Source organism: Tenrec ecaudatus, chromosome 4 (genome assembly GCF_050624435.1).
Source record: "Tenrec ecaudatus isolate mTenEca1 chromosome 4, mTenEca1.hap1, whole genome shotgun sequence".
NCBI classification, from domain to species: domain Eukaryota; kingdom Metazoa; phylum Chordata; class Mammalia; order Afrosoricida; family Tenrecidae; genus Tenrec; species Tenrec ecaudatus.
The window spans coordinates 144,318,109-144,340,510 of record NC_134533.1 but is presented as its reverse complement, the minus strand read 5'-3'; the positions used below and the strand labels follow the sequence as shown (position 1 = coordinate 144,340,510).

The 22,402-nt window shown below is 35.7% G+C and overlaps 1 protein-coding gene across 3 annotated transcripts in view; it reads right to left on the bottom strand.

Moving 5' to 3' along the window:
• Positions 1 to 22,402, bottom strand: part of STAG1 (STAG1 cohesin complex component) — a 390,900-nt gene that overhangs the window by 61,589 nt on the left and 306,909 nt on the right. For all 3 annotated transcript variants that reach the window (XM_075546879.1, XM_075546878.1, XM_075546877.1), the window contains 6 exons: positions 12,591 to 12,694; positions 5,839 to 5,931; positions 5,663 to 5,752; positions 5,308 to 5,511; positions 4,302 to 4,372; positions 3,071 to 3,158 (listed from right to left, as the gene is read on the bottom strand). In XM_075546879.1, coding sequence (XP_075402994.1) covers positions 3,071 to 3,158; positions 4,302 to 4,372; positions 5,308 to 5,511; positions 5,663 to 5,752; positions 5,839 to 5,931; positions 12,591 to 12,694 — 650 coding nt within the window. The remainder of the gene's footprint in view (positions 1 to 3,070; positions 3,159 to 4,301; positions 4,373 to 5,307; positions 5,512 to 5,662; positions 5,753 to 5,838; positions 5,932 to 12,590; positions 12,695 to 22,402) is intronic.

The window sequence follows — 22,402 nt, the reverse complement described above, 5'->3', positions numbered from 1 at the left end:
TGTTTTTTTTTTAAATCCTGGGTTCATGGATAGATAAGGTTCAAATTCCTACACTAATTTTCCCCAAAGGGAGGTTTTTTAATCTTTCACCCCTGCAGGGCCAGCTTATCCCCCTGATATGCTGGAGGGAGGAAGTGTTGCCACAGTCTAATCCGGAGAGTTCCAGCTGGGTGTTGAAACCCCCAGCTGACATGAAATCTTTTCTATTTCTCAGGAATGCAGTGAGTGGGCTGTGAGTCTTCTAACCCTAGGGTAGGGGAACCTGTGAATTTTCCTGCTTGAGTTTGCTACTCAACCCCCACTAGCACAATGTCATTTTTGTGGTGTTCCTAAGCGGCAGGTGTGGACATGGACATGTGTCAGCTCACCTTTCTTTCTTTCTTTCATTGAGGTCTGGAGTGCTGGAGGGAGAAGCAGCCTGGCAGGTTTCCTCTTGGAGCAGCCTAGAATCCGATCTTTTTTTTTGAAGTGGGGATAGGTGGGGCAGGCTAGGGGTTGCATATATCTTTGCTCTGGTTCCTCCCCTTGACATACCAGGCTGTAATTGGGAGAGACTTTGGTCTTCCAGGGAAGTTTAGAATACAGGTTCTTGAGTCTTCACTTTTTAAGAAGTTTTGTTTGAAGAGGATTATTCAGAGCCTTATGATACATGACCATATTTATTCTAAACAGATTTTTGTGCTTTTAAAATAGAAACAGCCTTTCTTCTCAAATCATCTCTACCTCAAACTTAATTGGAGGGTTACCTGAGCTCTTTATGATCTAAGAGTGACGTCAGTGGGGATATTAGTTCCAATACAGAGCCAGGGCCCAAATGGTTAGCAAAAAGCAGAGTTTAATTAAAGCAATTCCGTTGATTTTGAATGCTTTTCCTCCAAGAGTAGCTTCAGCCAGTTTGACAATTACATTTTAAATTGGTAGTATGGATTGTGCATATAAGTTTCATATAGCCATATTCTCTTAAGACAGTGAAGGAATCTTGCCTCACATCAACATTGTATGGATGAGGAAACTGAGGCTTTTTCAGGGAGGCTCAGGTCCCAAAGGTAAGCAACTAGATTCTTTTAACCTGCAGCCATCAGGATTTCTGGAGATGCAAAAATTAGCCACCTGTTAATAATTCCTGCTGAGCCAACAAATCAGTTTGAAGTAGGGTAGAAGAGATGTGCAATAGATGCAGGCAATCAGGCAACAGTATAGGCTTCTTGAGGATGAAAATATGGCACCTGCTTTTGGGTTAACCAATGTGTCTACATTAATTACCCATCCAGCCTTCTGGATTCTAATGGAAAGTACAGAGTTAGACTTTGAAAAAGTGAGGTTGCTTAGTCCTGTAAAGAACTGGCTGAACCCAGAGTTTCTGGATTCCTAATATTAGGTATTTAAAGAGATTTTTCTGAGTTGCTAAAATGAGCAAGAGTGCAATCTAGTAGCGATGGACTGAAAGTGGATGCAGATATTAGTCTCAGATGTATGTAAGGAGTTAACAAAGCTGAGGTGAATGTTATATAAAATGGTCACCAAGTCGAGACAATTAACATATAAGAAAATAACACATATGCAGAGAAAATAAATTCCAGAAAACCCAAATAGAAACTAAAGACAACATTGTGAGACAGTCACAGGTCTGCTCAAAGACAATAATGGTGTAACAGATCAACAATAAAAGTGTCAGCATGGTTACAACCCCAAAACCTGCTTAATAAAACATAGACCTGCTATTTTTCTTCTCACTCTAAGTAAGGAAAGGAAAACAAAAGAAAGATAAAGGAGTATATCTTCCTTTATCAACTTTGTAGTATTGTCTAGGGAGTAAAAGTAAGTTCTATTTAGGATATAGAAAATTTTGCAATGAGAGGATAGGAAGTTGAAGGGTCCATCATAAATGAGGAAAAGCTATAGGCTCAAATATTTAAACTTTCCATTAATTACATAAATTAACTCTTTATATCAATTGCAAGGATCCCTGGCATTGTAATGATTATGCTTGGGGCTGCTAACTGCAAGTTCAGCAGTTCTAGACCACTAGCTGCTCACTGCTCCAAGGAAAAAAGACTAGGAGGCTTTCTACTCTGATAGTTAGTCTTGGAAACTCAGAGGGGCCGTTCTATCTTGGCCTATAAGATGGCAATGAGTCAGCACCAACTCAATGGCAGTTTGTTTTAGTTATCTTCGGAAACCCTACAAAGGGCTTGCTATATGTTGGAATTGATTTGATGGCAATGGGTCTGGTTTTGGTGGTTCTATCAGGAAAAAATATATATCTATCATGCCAAAGGGCATTTGTTACTTAAATAGCTATTACTTTAGTAGGGATTAATAAAATGAAGTGCTAGCCAATTTAAAAAATCAATCAGCAATAATAAAGCAATGCTCTGGGGTTAACATTTAATATGAAATTATAATCATTATATACAAGAATACATGAGCTCACCTATAAATAAATTATAACTAACTGTACAGTTTGATATTTTGGTCTAAAAGAATGTTCAAAAAGAACCTTTCTCATATAGGATTAAGTCTACTAACATTCTACTCTCAGACTTGGTAAAGTCTGTTGAATCCCTACCTGATCCACTCTAACTGCATATACCGTATATACTCTCGTGTATATGCTGAGTTTTTTTAGCACATCTTTAATGCAGTTTTTGTGGTAAAATTAGGTGCCTCGGCTGATATTTGGGTCAGCTTATACTGTAAGAAAAATGAAACGTTTCATCATCTTCTAATGGTCTCGCAGTTATTTTATTATGGCTCTACTATGCTTAAGATGTGTAATACCAAAAAATAAGTGTAATACCATTAATAGCTAAAAAAAGAATGTCACAATGACAATGAAATTGCTAATATAATAATTAGTAGCATCATTCCTAATAAAGTAATGCTTTTTACCTTAATATTAATTTTTGAGCTATATTATAACAAATGTTCTTATTATCCCTTGCTTCAAAACAATTGAAGCTATGATACAAATATCAGTAACATTGGCTCACTATGGTGCTTTCATAAAAATTGCTATAATAAAAATAGATTTCTAAAAGGAAGTTAAAAAAGATCAATAAACTCTTACCTGTTCTGGCATAGCTCCATGCTCAATTCCAGTCTTCAGTAATCTGTAGCAATTACCAAACAGATCCCATTTTGTGAGATCATGAGCACTAAAATAAACAAAAATGCATTAGCATTATTCTAGAGTAGAAGGAATTTTAACATTGAATTTAGTTTCACTAGGTGAATGACAAAAAAATTGAAATTATTTGTAAAACTGAAAAGATTCGAAAAGAAAAAATATTCAAGTGTTCAATTTAGGAAGAAAAGAGGGGAGGGACCCGACATTAGGAATTTATGAAAAGAAAGCAACAATCATAAAATCTCATACATTTAACTGATGACTACAATCATAAATCAAACAAAAGTCTTATTCCACAGGTGGACAACCTCTCTAACGAGAGTTTAAAACATACTTCAATCTGCATATATGCTGTAAAAGAGACATTTGGATTCCTAAAATTAAGAAAATATAGAAAAGCCCCAAAACTTTAGTATACTGTAGCTACGGCTGAAAGGCTTAAAATTCTCATGAGTTCTTCTACTGAAGGGTGTCCCGTTGACACTAGCTGACATCTTTCATTTTCAAAAGCCATAAAATGAAAAAAAAAAAAAGCTTTATTTTTTCTTGGAATTCCAAAAATTTTACATATGTATAAAGGCCTAGATTTTACAAAAAATTTTCAAACTTTTAAATATTCATTAACATGAAACTATACACAATCATTTTTGACAACAAAGTTGTCAATAAAGGAGCTCACTCTGTTTCATTTCAAGGAACATGCAAGTGGCATGAAAATGACCTTGCCAATGTATGTATGTGTGTATTGTGTACGAGTAGTATGAGCTCCCATGAAATAATTTTAAAAAATAAATTTTACGGTGTTTGGGGGAAAAAAAGAAAAAAGAAAATGACCTTGCTTTCACAGATGAATTGAGCCCATTTTCATGTTAAAACCAAATTATTCAATTGACTTCGTAAGAATATAACAAGAAAATATAAAAAAGGCTACAAAATAACTTTTATGGATTTTTCTGATTCTCAGCAAGATTATTAAAAGCTATCAATTAAAAATTATACCTATGACATTCTATAAATCAATATCATAGAAATTTGTAAAAGAAAAAAGAAAATATCAGTATTTCTCTAATTTACTAGAATAGTATAAATGTTAAATGTTACAAAAACAAAAAATACAGTCCATTTCATGTTTCCAGTTATTCATTAAATGTACTTTAATAAAAGCACATACTTGTGAAAAGAAGTTAATCGTTTTAACGTAGAAAGAACATTGTATATGTCATCATCATCAGCTTCTTCTCCCTAGAAACAAAAAGTAATCATCTCATTAACATAATGACTTATCTTCATATTCACAAGCAAGTGTTATTTTATTTACTTTCTAAATAAAAATTAGCAATATTCACTGTAGGTAAATAGAAAACACAGGTATGCAATTAGGGAAAAAAACCATAATCCAACACTTGAAAAAACATTTTTTGTCATTATGAACAATGTTAGGATATACATGACTCTGTATAACTCTATAATATGATAGGATAAATTCCTTGAAACTAAAATTGCTTGAAATGAAAAAAAATTACTTTAAATATTCCAGTTCCTGAAAGATTTTACTGATTTTCAGTTATTTCTGTAGCTTGAAAATCGCAAGGAAAAACCAAAAATAATGGTTAAAAAAATGAAAACTTCCAATGGTAGAAACAAGATGTTCAAAAAACCAGGTGCAGAAATTTAAAAAACATCCTTTTAATCTGGTTATCAGACAGAGCACAAAGACCTAATAGGGCAGTCAGTATGTCTCATACAGATTGGGGGAAAGGAAGGGGAAAAGGGAAATCACAAAAATAATTAGAAAAATAATCAGTTGGAGGAGCTTGCTGCTTGTGCACACCATGGCAATAGGTGCCCTTTATAAGCACAATTAACTTGCATGCTCTATTTATCAACATATAATTCAGGGATATGGAAATGCAAATTAGATCCAAAGAACAGAGAATGACAAAAGGAGATCTTAAAAATATTTTTTAAAGAGAGAAAATAAAATCTAGTTTTTAAAATAAAAGCTAGTACAGTCTCAAAAACAGGGCAGTTCTATTCTGTTCTAATGGGTCACTATGAGTCAGCATCAACTCAATGACAGTGAGTAGATTTTACTTAAAAATGCAAATAATTTACACTCAGATCTTAATTATAAACCAAAATTATTATATGTATAAATTAAATGTATGTAAACAGACCTCTTGTAATAAGTCTTCCACAGAATGATTGAATCGATCTACAAACTCATCAATCAGTTGACTTCGAGCTATGTCAACTCTGTTCTGAATGGTATATTCTTCACTGCATAAGATGCTATAGGTTTTACTGCAGGCTTCTAGAACATCTGATTCTACATGTTTCTCCACAACGAACTTAATCTGCTTTAATAAAGCATCTAGATGCTGAGGAGGAAAAAACAAAACAGATATTGAAAATAATAACAAAAGTAAGCAACAGCATCTGTCAAATAACAAACAAAGCTGTATGATTAAAAAGAAATCAGTTCAATAAATTTTAGTGTAATAGTGAGGTTTTAATTTCATAGTCTCTTACCTTTTCCATTCTACCCGTGCTATAGATTTCTAAATCAAAATATTGTGGGATCTGTAGCAAGTTTGCTACCTTCTCTGCATCTGCAGAATACTAGAAGGAAGAAAAGCAAAAAGGAAAGTAATTATCTTGACAGTATTTTCAGTGGCATATTACTAAAAATGTAAATGAAAGTATACCTTTGATAACAACATAGGAAGTGTGATAATAAAATGCTCAGTCAATTTGTTTCGATCATCAATTTGAGTTTTCCTTTCTTTGGCAGTTAGCACCTGGAAAATAGATTAAAAAGGCAAAAAAAATGAGTATATTTGCTAATTTATAAATTTCACAACCTAGTTCCAAAAGTTTAATAAAACCAAAATGAAAACTAAATCCCTCCACCCTGCCACCCCACTCTGGCAACCCTAAGGGAAGAACAAAAGAAACATGTAGGGAGACAACAGTCATGTAAGATATGAAAATAATAATCATTTATAATTTATTAAGGGGTCACAAGGGTGAGAGGGGGCTAGGGAGGTTAAAAAGAAGAGATGATAACAAGGGCTCTAATAGAAAGTAAATGTTTAGAAAATGACGATGGCAACATATGTAGAACTATGATGGAAACAACTGATGTAGTGGAATGTTTAAAGAGCCCTAAGAGCCTCCAATAAAATGAATGAAACAAAACCTAAATCTCTTGTCATCAAATTGATCCCAATTCATAGTGAAACTGTAAGGGCAGGGTATCACTGACTTCCATGGTTTCCAAGGCTTAAACTCTTTATAGCAGCAAACTAGCACATCTTTTCCCCATGGAATGGCTGATGAGTTTGAAAGTATTTTAAGTGGGTCACAAGGACTCCTTCCTAAAACATTTACATCGCCTCAAATAGAAATTAAAATTCCTGTCAGCAGTAACTCCCAGTCCCTCTAAAAAAAATAATAGCTTCTATGTTTGCTCTATAATATTTCATGTAAGTGGAATACTATAATTGTCCTTTTGAGTCTTATACAGCATGTTTTCAAGGTTCATTCACATTGCAGGAAGTATCAGACTTTCATTTCTCTAGCTGAATATTCCATTATATTCTTCACTTTGTCCATTCATTTTATGCTTCTCAGTTGTTTCCTTTTTCATGTGTGGCTACACTAATGCTGCATTGGATGTTACTGTACATATCTGTTTTGAGTTCTTGCTGCCAAGTTTCAGGGCTATAAATCTAAGAGTGGTATTACTGAGTTATATGCTAATTCTGTTCAACATTCTGATGAACTGCCAAATTGTTTTCCAATCTGGCTGCACCATTTTACATTTCTATTAGCAAGAGTAGACAGTTCCAATTTTCCTACATCCTTGCCTAATCTTAATAGGTGTGAGGTGGCATCTTTATTGTGATCTTGATATACATTTACATTATGGCTAATGTTATTGAACATCTTTTTGTGTTCTTACTAGAAATCTGGAAACCTTTAAGGAAATTTGTATTCAAGTTTATTAATCATTTTATAATTGGGTTATCTGCCTTTTTGCTCTTGAGAAATAACGCCTTTCAAATATGATCAATATCTAAGAAATTTAAAATTATTTTAAAAGTACATACTATAGATATCTCTAGGTCCATGTATAATTGGTTTTCCTTGTAAATAAAATAAATTAGCTATGTTTCATGACAGAGCCTTAGTTCATATTCAATTAGCTTATGTCATGAATACTTCTAAAATTAAGTATTAAAACGAGAACTTAGTTAAGATAATCATTTCCGCCCAACTTTTCATATTTTTATTTTTACAAAAAATTTATTTATAAACTACAATATCATCCATTAGTTTCCTAGGAGTGCTATATATGAGTTATTTATGGAATTTGCCAATACATAACACAATTCTAGTAAGATTAGTGAAGAATTGATTCATTTGAATTATGATATTGATGAAAAATACTGACAGTGCCATGGATTTCCAGAAGAACAACAAATATGTTTTAGAAGAAGTACAGCCAAAATGCTCCTAAGAAATGAGTATGGTGAGACTTCATCTCATGAATTTGAACATGTTATAAAGAGAGACCAGTCCTTGGAAAAGTCAAGGGTCAGCAAAATAGAGTAAGACCCTGAACAAGATGGATTAACACAGGTGAGTACAACAGCCTCTTCACCCATAGCATGAAATGTGGCATGATTGGATGTAATTGTAACACTTCACTATGAGATGGGTACATAACTGCAAAGAACTCTGGCAGATAACAGTTTGGTGTTCTGCACATGTCTGTTCTATGAATAGTAAATGGCTCTTGGTCAATATGGGCTGAAACCTTTTCTAAATAAAACTTTTGTCATGGTTTTTACTTTTAACCTATGTAAATGTTTTACATATTTCAAAAATAAAAATATGCATAAATCAAAAGGTTGAAAATATCACTATAAACTTAAGGTAATACACACACACAACTAAAAGGAGAATGTGAGAGGGAGCGACATTTTTGCTCTGTGTACTCAAAGGGCCTACAAGAAGTGATAACTATCTGTACCTCTAGACCCAAAATTTTAATCTTTAAATATCCTTTCTAGCAAAAGGAATTTAGGAGCTGGTGGATGAATAGTAATATTTCTACTTTTCATTTTCCAATCTAGATGCCGGTTTCACAGAGTTTGTTAAAAAATGTATAACTTTTTAATTTTTTTGAAAAAGTCTCAAAAGGATTGAAATCTTTTAAATGTTAGGTGGAATTCGCCAGTGAAGTTAATTTGGGTTTGAATTACTTTATGGAGGTATTCCTCCTATTTAAAACAGGGTCTTCTTGAGTAGTCATTTGCTAAGTTGCTGAAAACATTTGTTTTCCAGAGTTCTTACAAAGTTGGTTCTTAAAAGTTTCAACTTGTTTTCAGTGTTTCTTCAGAGATGGGAGCTTGGAGTAGCCTATTCCTACCATTTGCTCATTGACTAGCCTCTTGACTGCAACCCTCTGAGAGATACTAAGGGGAAACATTTAAGCTACTCCCTGTTTTCTGATCCATAGTAACTGTCACACATAACAACGAATTACTATTTTAAGCCTCGAATTTAGAAGAAAATTTTCATAACTAAGTATTAACCATAGAAAGTGAGCCTGGGATACTTGTTCTTAAAAAACAAAACAAAAATACAAAAGAGTGACAAGTTATGTTAAAAGAACAAGGTAACAGTTTGAAAGGAGTCTTATTAGTCTGCATTAGGACAGTAATTAATTTTATTTGCAAAAATCTTTTTAATATGGAAAAATAAAAGCAGAGCAATAAGCATTAGCCCTCTGATTTTTCATGCATCAATCCTCTTTAAGGTTTGTTTTGTCCTTTTAAAGAAAATTAATGGTATATAGTCTTTAAAATATTAATGGCATATTTTACATAATTTCATCTATAATTACTTATACATATATCTAACAGAAGATTTCACACTTGTTCATTGTTCTCTAAAAACTGCCTTTAAAATAAGTTTTTAAACAGTTTTGACATATAATTGACATATCATTCAATGTTATCATCCAATCATATTATCATTCATCACCACTGATCAATTTCAGGACATTTTCTTCTCATACTCATTGTTGTTAGCTCTCCATGTTCCTAATTTTCCCTGTTATGCCGTAGGGTAATTATTAATCTAGTTACTATCTGTAGATTTACCTATTGTGGATTTCATACACACCAAATCGGTCAAAACACACGACACCCCACCCTTACAAAAACAGTTAACAAAACGAAAGCAATTAAAACCTTTTTCAAAAAGAAATCAGAATGACCCTACTCAATATTCTCGTCCTCATGAAGAGATCACTGAAAATATGGATGCTATAGCAAAGTGTGGTGAAGACACCAGATGGTGTCCAGCTATCAGAAAGAATAGCAACTGGGGTCTTAAAGGCTTGTCTTCAAACAAGCGGCCTTGTAATGTGAGGCTCCAAACAAATTCACATGGCAGCACACAAGCCTGTGTGTTCCAAGCACTATAAATAAATCCAAATCTGGAGGGAATAATATTAGAATGTAAATTAAGAACATTTGGTTTACAGAAGGTTATATATGATAGTGGAAGCCCCAAATCCACTTGCATCAATTTATAATTATCAAGTGTCCCCCTTTGTACCTAGCAACATTTGTGTTACATCTGTTGGTCTAATGCTTATCAGCTCTCTAGTCTAGTTAATGGCTACCCTTTGCATGGCATTATCTTTTGACATCTGTTGATTTCAACATATTTTACATGCTTGATCTAAAGTGTTCAATTCAGTATGTCAATCTCCGGCTTTTCATCGTATCCTCTACTGTATTCATGTTACTGTCATTTTTTATGTCTACATTAACATAAGCTATTTACTTTCTATATGCCTCATATCGTTTTGTTCCTCTCTTTCTCTTTTACTGTCTTTAAAGAAATCACTTTATTGGGAACTCACAGATATTATAACCCATAAGGGTATTAAATCAAGCATGATTGTGCAACTGTATCATCATTTTCAAAAGATTTTCTTTCTTCTTGAACTCTTGGATATCAGCTCCCTTTTATAACCCCCCTACCTGCAGCAACCCTATTATTACATATTATATTTTTAGTATTTTTTGGCTGTATCTTACACCATCCAATGTATCCGTTCACCCACAATTCTATTATTTGTTCCCCTTGAGTGGGGTTATTACACCCCCCCCCCCAAGTGGGGTTATACAATCACCATTGCTGCAAATCCCCCTGCCCCTCTCCTTCAGGGAATTATTACTCCAATAACTATTTCTGAAGGCTTTATCTATCATGGATTTCAAGTGTTGAATGATCTTTATTATACAAATGAACATACACAAGTCTAACAAGATTAATGAGGTAAAACTAAGACCATAATAGCAAGGGGAGAAAATATTAAAGAACTAGTGTTGCAACCTGGATATATCATTCCTTCCTGTGGTTCTTCTGTGAGGGACTGTCCAATTAGCTTGCAGGTGGTTTTGGATCTCCACTGTCTATGCTTCTTGACGTCAATTTGATTGCTAGTTTTGAACTTCTGATACATCTTCCTATCTACACCTCAAAATCACACAGTCTAGTGTGCTTCTTCCATGTGGCTTTGCTGCTTCTCTCTGAGATGACCGCTTGTTTTAACTTCAAGCCTTTAAGACCCCCGATGCTGTATCTTTTAATATCCGGGCATCATCAGCTTTCTTCACCACATTTACTTACTTGCCATTTTGTCTTCAGTGATCATGTCAGGAAGGTGAGCATCATACATTGCCACATTATTAAAACACACTGGTCTTATACTGAGGTATTATTTAAGTAGAGACCAAAATCTATCTGCTTCCTTACTGTATACACACACACACGCAAATACACCTATCTTTATATGTTTACATATATACACATTTATATTTAAACCTATATATGTAATTTTTTACTTTCTTTTTACTTTCCTCCTGTCCTACTATCATGTTTACCCATTCTTCTCCTCTCGGTAATTCTCTCGGATACATTTCAACTCATCAAACACAACCAGGAACACTACACCCTCCTTATTGTCTATTTCAGATGTCTTGCTATTCCCTTGCCCTGTCATTATTGGCTGGCTCCTCGCTCTCCTCCCGCTGCCTCCTCCTCACCTATACCACTCAATCCAGAACAGTCCAGAGTGCTTATCCTGTTTATCTTATATAGATAAACCCCACAAGGAAAAATAAAAGAAAAAAACAGAGACCATACAAACAGTTCCAAGTCTAACTATTGTCCTGACCCAGAGTGATGAGTATCCCTCTGTTAAATAGCAAGCAGGCCCAATCTATCAGCCCATTCCCCCTTTCTTTCAGGGATCCATAGCCCACACCTGACTTGGGCAAAGGTTCTGCTCTAATACTGCTAACCTATTAGGTTTTTCCCTTTGGGCAAGTGTTCTGTTTGTAAGTAGAGAGCAAATTTAAAGTTCAACCAGTTCTTAAGTTTGCCGTGTCTTTCACTTTTTGTTGGGTTATCATGGATTTCTTTCTTCTGCACAAGCTAGAGTCTGCACAGTTTTCCAGAAGTGTGTGATGAATAATTTTTTTTGTTTTTTGCCCTTTAATTTCTGAAACCAGGATTTCTAAATTTCATTTCTGGTTGGTCTACCACTCTTTCCAACTAGATCATAACCTTAGAATATCCAAGCTACAGGTATTCCTGTTTTGTTTGCCACTTTTACACGACAAAGCCTTGGGTTTTGCCATCATTCTATCCAGAGCCCACCATGTTGGCAAGCAAAGCTAATTTTGTGCCTAGAATCAGCCTGAAATCATAGTTCTTGCCAAGCCAGGTTGGAGGCAATGGGTATTATAAGTTCAGGCAAGAAAAGTGGAATACTTTGGCTGTTCTTCTTCAAAACTTTACCATTTTTCAAGAATAAAAGCATCTCAATCTGTTAGCTAGTTTTAATGTATTTCCAAAACCCTAATATGGTTCTTTATGATGGATTTTTTTTCTTTTCATTTTTACACTTTCAAAAATCCACACCCCACTTAGCTTTATAGTCCTTTGGTCTATGATTTTCTGAATTAATCTTTAAAAGCAGTAATAAATATTTTTATCAACCTTATTTTACAGATAAAGGGGTTAAGGCATAAAACATTAAAAAACTGGTTGAAAATCACATAGTTGTTAAATGGTACCATTTGCAATCTGTTTATTTTCGAGTCTGTACATTTAACATAGATCAATACATTCTTAAATCAAGTACTACACAAATACTATAAAAGAATTTGGTACAGGTGCTTCAGAACAGGGAAAGAGAATATTTTATTTTTAATAACCAAGTTTAGCAGAGAAGATATGAAGATGAAAGCACCAAAGAATATACCATTAAGAAAAACAAACATGTTTATATAAACACTAGAAATAATTTTAATTTAAAATAATTATATCAGAATCTTCTTTGAGATTTCTAACTAATGTAACTTACTCTCTTTCCAGTGCCTCTTCCCACTGGAGGATGTGCCTCAGCAGCTTGACGAATTGTACAAACCATTAGTTCTATAAGTGCACTCTCTTGACGGTCAGACATTGCTAAGAGGAAAAAAACACATTAGTTCAAGTAATTTTTTAATAATGAGATTAAAAGCAAAAATCGTTATAAAAATCAACTGTAACAATATTATTTTAAGGCTAGAAGCGAAAGTCTGATCTCTCCTAATACTTGGTTTTTAAAAATACTATTCTACTGAGTTATGTTAAACCCAAATTTTTATTTTATTTCTTTCTACATCATTCCAAATCTCAGAATTATGCCCCCCCTTTCCTTTCTCAACAAAAAAGGTCACATGTATTTTGAAAAAAATATTAAAAATCTATTGTTTAAAGTTATAAAACAGGAAAAAATTAGATTACAAAATTTATGTAAAACATAGTCAACCTTCTATTATTAGTACTGCAAAATATTTCCATTATTTTTGGCACTATAAACAGCAATAAACATCATTAATATCTATATAATTGATCATTTTATTTCTATACAGAGATAGTAGTGGTCAAATAGAAATTCTTGATGTAAAAAATCATAAAGATTATTTATTACAATTCATATCCCTAATTGTAAAGATGAGAATATTTAGTTCCTCATACACCTGCTAGCAGTACATGTTATAAATACCTTTAGTTTTGGCCAATCCAATTGTTGGAAAATGGTATTTTCTTCCTTCCTATTAACTACTAGTCAAGTAGAAAGAATTTAGTTTCTTTTCATTTACTTCTATTCTGTGCGCATTTTTATACAGACAATTCCCAGATTATGACGGAGTTTTGCTCCTTTGTCTTTTAAGTTGAATTTGCACTTAAAATGAACAGTTAGGTTCATTTGTATCTAATGTTAGACAAATGTTTGTCTTAGTTATATAATGTATATTTCTATGCATAAAAAATAAACACTTGCTGAAACAGTAAAACATATTTAACATAATACAGTACTGTTTTGATGTATGTTGAAAAGTAGCATCCATTTGCTATTACAAATCATTGCATGTATAAGATAAGCTTTACCAAGGTTGGCTTGTAACTACACACTGTATGTCAATCAGATATTCTGCATTTTGGGGATTGCCTGTATTATACTAATCATTCTTCTTATTCATTTTATAAGCACTCTTGTAGATTACTGATAGTAATCTTTTTTTTTAATTTTAACAATTTATTAGGGGCTCACATAATTCTTATCACAGTTCATACATATACATACATCAATTGTATAAAGCACATCTGTACAGTCTTTGCCCTAATCATTTTTTTCTCCTCTTCTCTTTTTTTACATTTTATTAGGGACTCATAGTGATAGTAATCTTTGCTGAATGATACAAATAATTTCACCTAGTTTGTCCTTTGTTGTCAGACTCTTTTTGGTATCTTTTGCCAGAGAGAAATTATTGATTTTTATATAGTATACATAATTTTGTGTCTTTGTGGGTTTCGTATATTGCTTTCAAAGATCTCCTTATCCTGGAGGTTGTAACAACATATTCTTCATTTCCTTTTTAATATTTTTCTTGTTTTATTTTTTACTTTAATATCTTTTACTGTCTAAGTTTTACTTCATTTAGTTGTGTGAAATTAACCAGTTTATTTGAACCAAGTGAAGTCAATTATGTTATGTAAAATAGCTCTCCTCTGTTGAATCTGAATATACTATACATTCACATATGGGTTCTAATATATACTTGGACCGACATAAGGATTTTAAATATAGTTTCACTATTCTATTTTTTAAAAACATTTTATAGGAACTCATACAACTCTTATCACAAACCATACATACATCAATTGTGTAAATCACATTTGTACATTCTTTGCCCCATCAATTTCAAAGCATTTGCTCTCCACTTAAGCCCTTGGCATCGGTCCTCTTTTCACCCCCTCCCTCTTCGGTCCCCCCTCATGAGCCCTTGATAATTTATAAATTATTATTTTGTCATATTTTGCCCTGGCTGACGTCTCCCTTCACTCTCTGCTGTCCGTCCCTCAGGGAAGAGGTCACATGTAGATCCTTGTATTCGGTTCCCTCTTTCCAACCCACTCACCCTCTACCTTCCCAGTATTGTCACTCACACCCCTGGTCCTGGAGGTATCATCCACCCTGGATTCCCTGTGCCTCCACCTCCTATCTGCACCAGTGTACATCCTCTGCTCTATCCAGACTTGCGAGGTAGAATTCAGATCATGATAGTTGGGGGAAGGAAGCATTTAGGAACTGGATGGCAAAGCTGTATTCTTCATCGGTGCTACATCGCACCCTGATGGATTCATCTCCTCCCCTAGACCCCTCTGCAAGGGGGATCTCCAGTGGCCGACAAATGGACCTTGCGTCTTCACTCTGCACTTCCCCCTTTATTCACTATGGTAAGATTTTTTTTCCCCCTGATGACGCCTTATATATGATCCCTTCAACACCTCGTGATCACTCAGGCTGGTGTGCTTCCTCTATGTGGGCTTTGTTGCTTCTGAGCTAGATGGCCGCCTGTTTATATTCAAGCCTTTAAGACCCCAGATGCTATCTCTTTTGATAGCCGGGCACCATCAGCTTTCTTCACCACATTTGCTTGTTCACGTGCTTTGTCTTCAGCGGTTGTGTCGGGAGGGTGAACACCATAGAATGCCAATTTAATAGAAGAAAGTATTCATGCATTGAGGGAGTGCTTGAGTGGAGGCCCAAGGTCCTTCCGCCACCTTAATAATAAACCTATAAATATAGGCACATAGATCTATTTTCTCATCCTCATATATATAGTTGCATATGTACATGTCTTTGTCTAGACCTCTATAAATGCCCTTTGCCTCCTAGCTCTTTCCTCTATTTTCCTTGACTTTCCTCCTGTCCCACCATCATGCTCCGTCCCCACCTGGGTTTCAGCTATACCTCTTCATTACATTACCCTTGATCATTCCCTACCATGGCTGCCACACCCACCTCACCACCAATTTGGATCACTAGTTGTTCCCTTGTCCCTGGGTTTGTTAACACCACTTCCTTACCACCCACCTCCCCCTATCCCATGTCCCCTCCAGAACTGTTGGTCCCGTTATTTTTCTTCCAGATAGTTCATCCAGCCTATCTTATTTAGACAGACCTGCAGAGATAATAACATGCACAAAAACAAGACAGAGCAAAACCAAGCAACAGTATACAGCAAAACAACAACAATAAACCACTGACAAAGAACAAAACAAAACACAACAAGAAAGAAAAGCTTGCAGTTAGTTCAAGGATCGTTTGTTGGCCTTTAGGAGTGTTTTCCAGTTCTGTCTGTTGGGGCACCACGCCCTGGCCCTATTCTATTTCTATGGCAAGGTTTCTTTTTGATAAAATAGTTTAAAATGTTCTAACTTAAGCCAACAATTTTGAATATTTAAACAAGTTTAATTTATGTTGTTTTCTAAATTATTTTGGTAATTTCGTTACATTTCTATAATGCTGTGAGCAAACATTTTGTCACTTTTATATAAAAGGTATTGTTAGTGTAAGTAATTAATTAATATAATTGCCTTGTTTCATACTCAAGAGAAAGAAATATAGCCTCACTTTATAGGTAAGGAAGCTGACTCCCAGAGATATTAAGAACATTTCAGCAAGTAGTAGAACCAAAGATGAATCCATGTAGTCCGACTCCAGTTTCTTAACTGGTGAGCACTGAACTATGCTGCCATTTTCTTTTTCTATGTGTCCCCCCCACTATGCTGCCTTTTCACAGAAGCTTAAATTTCTTTATAATCTTTAAAATCATTTTGCTTAATTCCTCTTCCACCTCCTTCCAAAAGTTTTCTAAAACACACTGGAATGCTGACAGGTAAAGCAAGAAGATTACATAAGGGACAACCCTATACTTTTCACAATCCTTACAGTCTGAGCATGATATATGAATGGGCTCAAAATATTAGTGGAAAAATTCTATTATTTTTTTCTAACATTTTTAAACCCTTTCATATCTCTTCAGTTGAGATATTGTTTTTGTCATTTAACAACCATTATGGTTTTAATCAGTTTTTCAATTCATGTCTATGTATTTTTATAGATTTTGAAACTAGTAAGAACAGCTTAGTTCTCTCTCGCCCTTAGTCTCTTTATTTCTTTCTGTATACTAAGTTGTATTTCGCATATCTATAAATGACCAATAGATGTCAGTATTACAGAGGAAGAACTAGATATAAATTAAAACAAAACAAGCTATGAGTTTAAAAGTTTGCACTGATTATTTCACAAGAAATTTGCACATGAGCAATAAAAGGTAAACAAAGGCATGATGTCCTTTATTGTACATATGTAGCCTTTAATTCAAAGTTTTTTGTTTTAACATTCTAAATTATCTTAAAAAAACAAAAACTTCAGTTTTCCCATCTATACTCCTATAATCTAATCACTAGTACTATTAAAAAGAATGTTTGTTTTAATTAATAATTCTAGAATATAATAATTTTCCAGCTTTGGCTGGGGATAAAGGAATTTCTAGGGTTGTCTATGAACTAAATGTATACCTTTTTATTTAGGAAGAACATCTAGTCCAACAGAAAGTTAGGAGAATTAGGTCTCAAGAATTGTAATGATCGATGAACAACACCCCCAGCGCGTGCGTGCGTGCGTACACGCACAGGGACAAACAACAGAAACGTAGGTAAAGGGAGACTACAGATAGTATAAAATACGAAAATAATTCACACAATTTATCAAAGGTTCACGAAGGTCTAGGGAGTAGGGTAAAAAAGAGGAGCTGATACCAATGGCTCAAATAGAAGGAAATGTTTTGGAAAGGATGATGGCAACATGTCCAAATGTGCTTGATACAATTGATGTATGAAATGTTATAAGAGCTGTAAGAACCCCCCATAAAATGATTAAGACAAAAATTTTTAAAGGAATATCAAGAATAGAAACATTCTCCCCGATACACTAAAATTTATATTTTTGTGAAATAGTGTCTAATGTCATCAATTAAGTTAATTTTGAAAATTACCTTGAATGAGTAGACTGCTAGGCAGACTCAAAATAGATGACATTAACTGAAATTCCTTCTGGGAAATGATAGCCAAACCACTTAATAACACAGCAAGCAAAGTAAGCCTAAACTCATATATAAGCATAAGTTGTATAATGAAAACAATGCATAGCGATTGAAGCTATGAATTATCAGATAACCACACAACTTTTTAACTCTTGGAAACCATCTTTACATCTCCATTTTTTTTCACTATTAGTTCTATTCATATCACCTCCAACTCTGGCATTTCTATAATCACTGAGAACAAAAGCTTTCAAGTCTTAATTACCTAAACAATCATGGCTAAAGCTAATGATCTTTGTTTTGTACTTTTTATCTTATGCACTATATGATATTAACCAAAACTCTTGTGAAAGAATATCACTTTATTGATATTCTAGGTGGTATTATTTACCTCTCATTCTTTTTAAAAAAAATCTCATTATCATTTTAACAACTAGCTAACTGTTGCACTTATTTCTCATTTGTTTCCAACTTAAACAATATTTAAAACTAAGCTGTGGGCTTTTCTTCCTTTATATTTTCACTATCATTCCAAATAGAAGCTACTGCATTAATTACCAAAAAATCACCTAATTACCTTAAAGACATTTTCAAAATTAAGAATGAGGTAACAACAAAGGGATATTAGGGAAGTATGAGTTACTGTTTGACAATAATATGAATTTCACTGTTTTTCATTTGCAGGAGGTGGTGGCGTTCCATTTTAAACCAAGTTTAATAAAGGCATTTTCTTAAAATATAAACTGGGCACATCACTTCTTGGAGTAAAATTATTATTTTAAAATTATTCGAAGGTTCCAATTAAACTTGTTTTGGGGTAGCAATGAGTCACTTCTGACTCACAGTGACTCCATGAGACAGAGGAGATCTGTCTGTCTTATAGGTTCCTTGGCTGAAATCTTCCTGGAATTATCACCGTTTCTTTATTTGAGGAGCTACTGGATGGGTTTGAGCTACCAAGTTAAAATGTTCCTCACAATCTGGTTTCTATCTCATGCCATTAGCCTACTGTGTTTTACTAGTCCAGGACAAGGAACAGAGCAACATCATTCTTGCTTCAGACACCCTGAAACTAGTATTTCTCGATCTAGACAGCATTAAAATAATTGCAAGTACTAACTCCACCATACATTTGCTTATGCATCACATGTGGCTTCCATAGAGAAGCATTCTCTGAAGATTCAACCAAATGATGGTGCCCCCTCTGGCTATATATTATAATCTATCATAGACCTTTTCTTTTTATTCCCCATTTGTTTTTTGCCTGAGCAGTGTGCTGGATTTAATATTATATTAAGTATTTAGCAAACAAAAAAAAAGGTGATCAATAAATATTCTCTGAATTATAAATTCAGATAAACTGTATCCAGTGATTTTAGCATTGAAGAGTCAAATGCTTTTATCTTACAGATAAAGAAGCTGAGGCCCAAGTAAGTTAAATAATTTGGTCATAGTCACGTTGCTATTTGGTAGCTGAGTAATAACAAGAGATCAGATTCTTATGCTACAAATTTGTTTTATTCAGCAAAAAATATCCAACAACATTAATTCTGGAATATAAAACTAAACAGGTCATTAAAGGTATTTAAAGGTAGTCTTTGAAAATGTGTCTACACATCTGTGCTCCAATGTTCAATGCGGCACAGTTCACAATTGCAAGGAGTTGGAAGCAACCCAAATTTCCATCAACTGACGATTGGATTAAAAAATTGTGGTATATACATACAATGGAATACTACGCATCACTAAAAAGCAGTGATGAACGTATGAGGCACATAGCGGCATGGGAAGAACTGGAGGAAATCATGCTAAGCGAAGTGAGTCAGGCACAAAAGGACAAGTACAACATGAGTCTGCTGAGGTAAGAATTAAAAAAAATTTTTTTTAAAAAAGCAAAGTGGCATAGGGAAAAAATCTACTGTATACAAACATTTTAGGGGTGAAGACGGTGTAGTATGGAAGAAACCAGACCAAAACCAGGGATGTACATGGTAGACAATGGTGGAGGAGGTGGGGAAAGGAAAACAAAAGGATGAATACAAGGAAGAAAAGGGTATTGGAGTCAGAGGGCATTAATCCACCCAAGGGGAGGGTACTGTTTATATCTCCACAGGGAAAGCGGGACCAGACTTCAACCCAGTGTCGCAAGGTGTGAATGCAATATCCCGGCGTGGAGGAGGTAACCAGTGGAGAGGTCTGGGAGGCTGGCCCCAGCACCATAAATTAAGTGGATTCATGCCCCTCCCCCGAAAAGAATTTGTTCCAAAGGACGACATTGACTCTGCAGCTCTGGGAGATAGACATATTTGATCAGAGCACACGGGAGCAGATGAAGGGGCAGGAGGAGAGAGTGGAACACAGCCTGGCCCACCAGGCCGTGATGATGATGTTCCTGAGTAGAGCAGCCAGTCCACACAGAGAACAACATGGCTGGCCCTACTATGAGACATGATGCCCCTCAGTGACTAAGGGCGATACAGGGGACAGCACCGGAGACACAGTGTGGGACTTGCACCTGACCTGATCCCACCACACCGAGGCAAATCACTGGGGGAGTGCAGCGGAACAGCAAGGGAATGGAGTGGCAAGGTCCCCAGGGAATGCTGAGGGTGGACTTTGGGGCCAGGGCATGGTACCCCAACAGACTGGACTGGAAAACGCTCCTAAGGGCCAGCAAACGATCCCTGAACTAACTACAAGCTTTTCTCTTGTGAACTGTTTTGTTCTGTTCTTTGTCAGTGGTTTGTTTTTGTTGTCTGGTTGAATACTGTTGCTTTGTTTTCCTCTGTCTTGTTTTCGTGCATGTTAGTGACTCCACAGGTCTGTCTGAATAGGACAGGCTGGATGAACTATCTGGAGGAAAAACAACGGGACCCACAGTTCTGGGGGGACTTGGGGTGGGAGGGTAGGGGGGGTAAGGAAGTGGTGTTAACACACCCAGGGACAAGGGAACAACATGGGACCCCAAATGGTAGAGAAGGGGGAGTGGCAGGCCTGGTGGGAAATGATCAAGGGTAAGGTTGCTTAGAGAAGAGGTATACTCCAGCCCAGGTGGCGATGAAGCATGGTAGTAGGGCAGGAGGAAAGTCAAGGGAGATGGAGGAAAGAGCTGGGAGTCAAAGGGCATTCATGGAGGTCTAGACAAAGACATCTACATGCAAATATATATAGGAGGATGGGGAAATAGATCTATGTGTCTATATTTATAGGTCAAGTATTAAGGTGGTGGAAGGACCTTGGGCCTCTACTCAAACACTCCCTCAATGCATGAATGCCTTCTTTTATTAAATTGGAACTCTATGATGCTCACTCTCCCGACACAACGGCTGGAGCCAAAGTGGGTGAACAAGTAAATGTGGTGAAGAAAGCTGATGGTGCCTGGCTATCAAAAGAGATAGTGACTGGGGTCTTAAAGGCTTGAAGATAAACAAGCGGCCATCTAGCTCAGAAGCAACAAAGTCCACATGGAAGAACACACCAGCCTGTGTGATCGAGTGGTCCCAAAGGGATCAGTTACCAGGCATCAAAGAACAAAAAATCATATCATTGACTGCACACCTCCATGATAGGATCGCTGAAGACAAATGGGTGCATAAGCAAATGTGGTGAAGAAAGCTGATGGGGTGCCCAGCTATCAAAAGAGATAGTGACTGGGGTCTTAAAGGCTTGAAGGTGAACAAGCGGCCATCTAGCTCAGAAGCAAATAAGCCCACATGGAAGAAGCACACCGGCCAGTGCGATCACGAGGTGCCCAAGGGACCAGGTATAAGGCATCATGCAAAAAAAAAAAAGATATAAGTGTGTGTATTTATGTGTATGTATGTATATATGTATATATATATCATATTAAATGAAGGGGGAAGTGCAGAGTGGAGACCCAAGGCCCAAGTGTCAGCCAATGGAGATCCCCTCATGGAGGGGTTTAGGAGAGGAGATGGGTTAATTAGGGTGTGAGGTAGTATCGATGAAGAACACAGCTTTCCCCCAGATCCTGGATGCTTTCTCCCCCCAACTACCATGATCCGAATTCTACCTTGCAGGGCTGGATAGGGCAGAGGTTGTACACTGGTGCATATGAGGGTTGGAGGTACAGGGAATCCAGGGTGGATGATACCTTCAGGACCAAGGGTGTGAGGGACGATGCTGGGAGAGTGGAGGGTGAGTGGGTTGGAAAGGGGGAACTGATTACAAGGATCCACATGTGACCTCTTCCCTGGGAGAGGGACAGCAGAGAAGGGGGGAAGGGAGACTCCGGATAGGGCAAGATATGACAAAATAACGATGTATAAATTACCAAGGGCACATGGGGGAGGGGGTAATGGGGAGGGAGGGGAAAAAAAAAGAGGACCTGATGCAAGGGGCTTAAGTGGAGAGCAATTGCCTTGAGAATGATTGGGGCGGGGAATGTATGGATGGTGATAAGAGTTGTATGAGTCCCTAATAAAATGTAAAAGAAGAAAAGAGAAAAAAATGATTAGGGCAAAGACTGTACAGATGTGCTTTATACAATTGATGTATGTATATGTATGAACTGTGAAAAGAATTGTATGAGCCCCAATAAATTGTTAAGAAAATAAAAGAAAATAATTAAAAAAAAGAAAATGTGTCTACCTTCTCAAAAATTAGCTGTCTCTCTTAAATTGCTCTAACTTCTCCATGAAGAAAATGAACACTAGGCCCTATTAAAGATACAGAAATATGCTTCAGAGGAAGTAGCCACTGAAAACCTTATGGA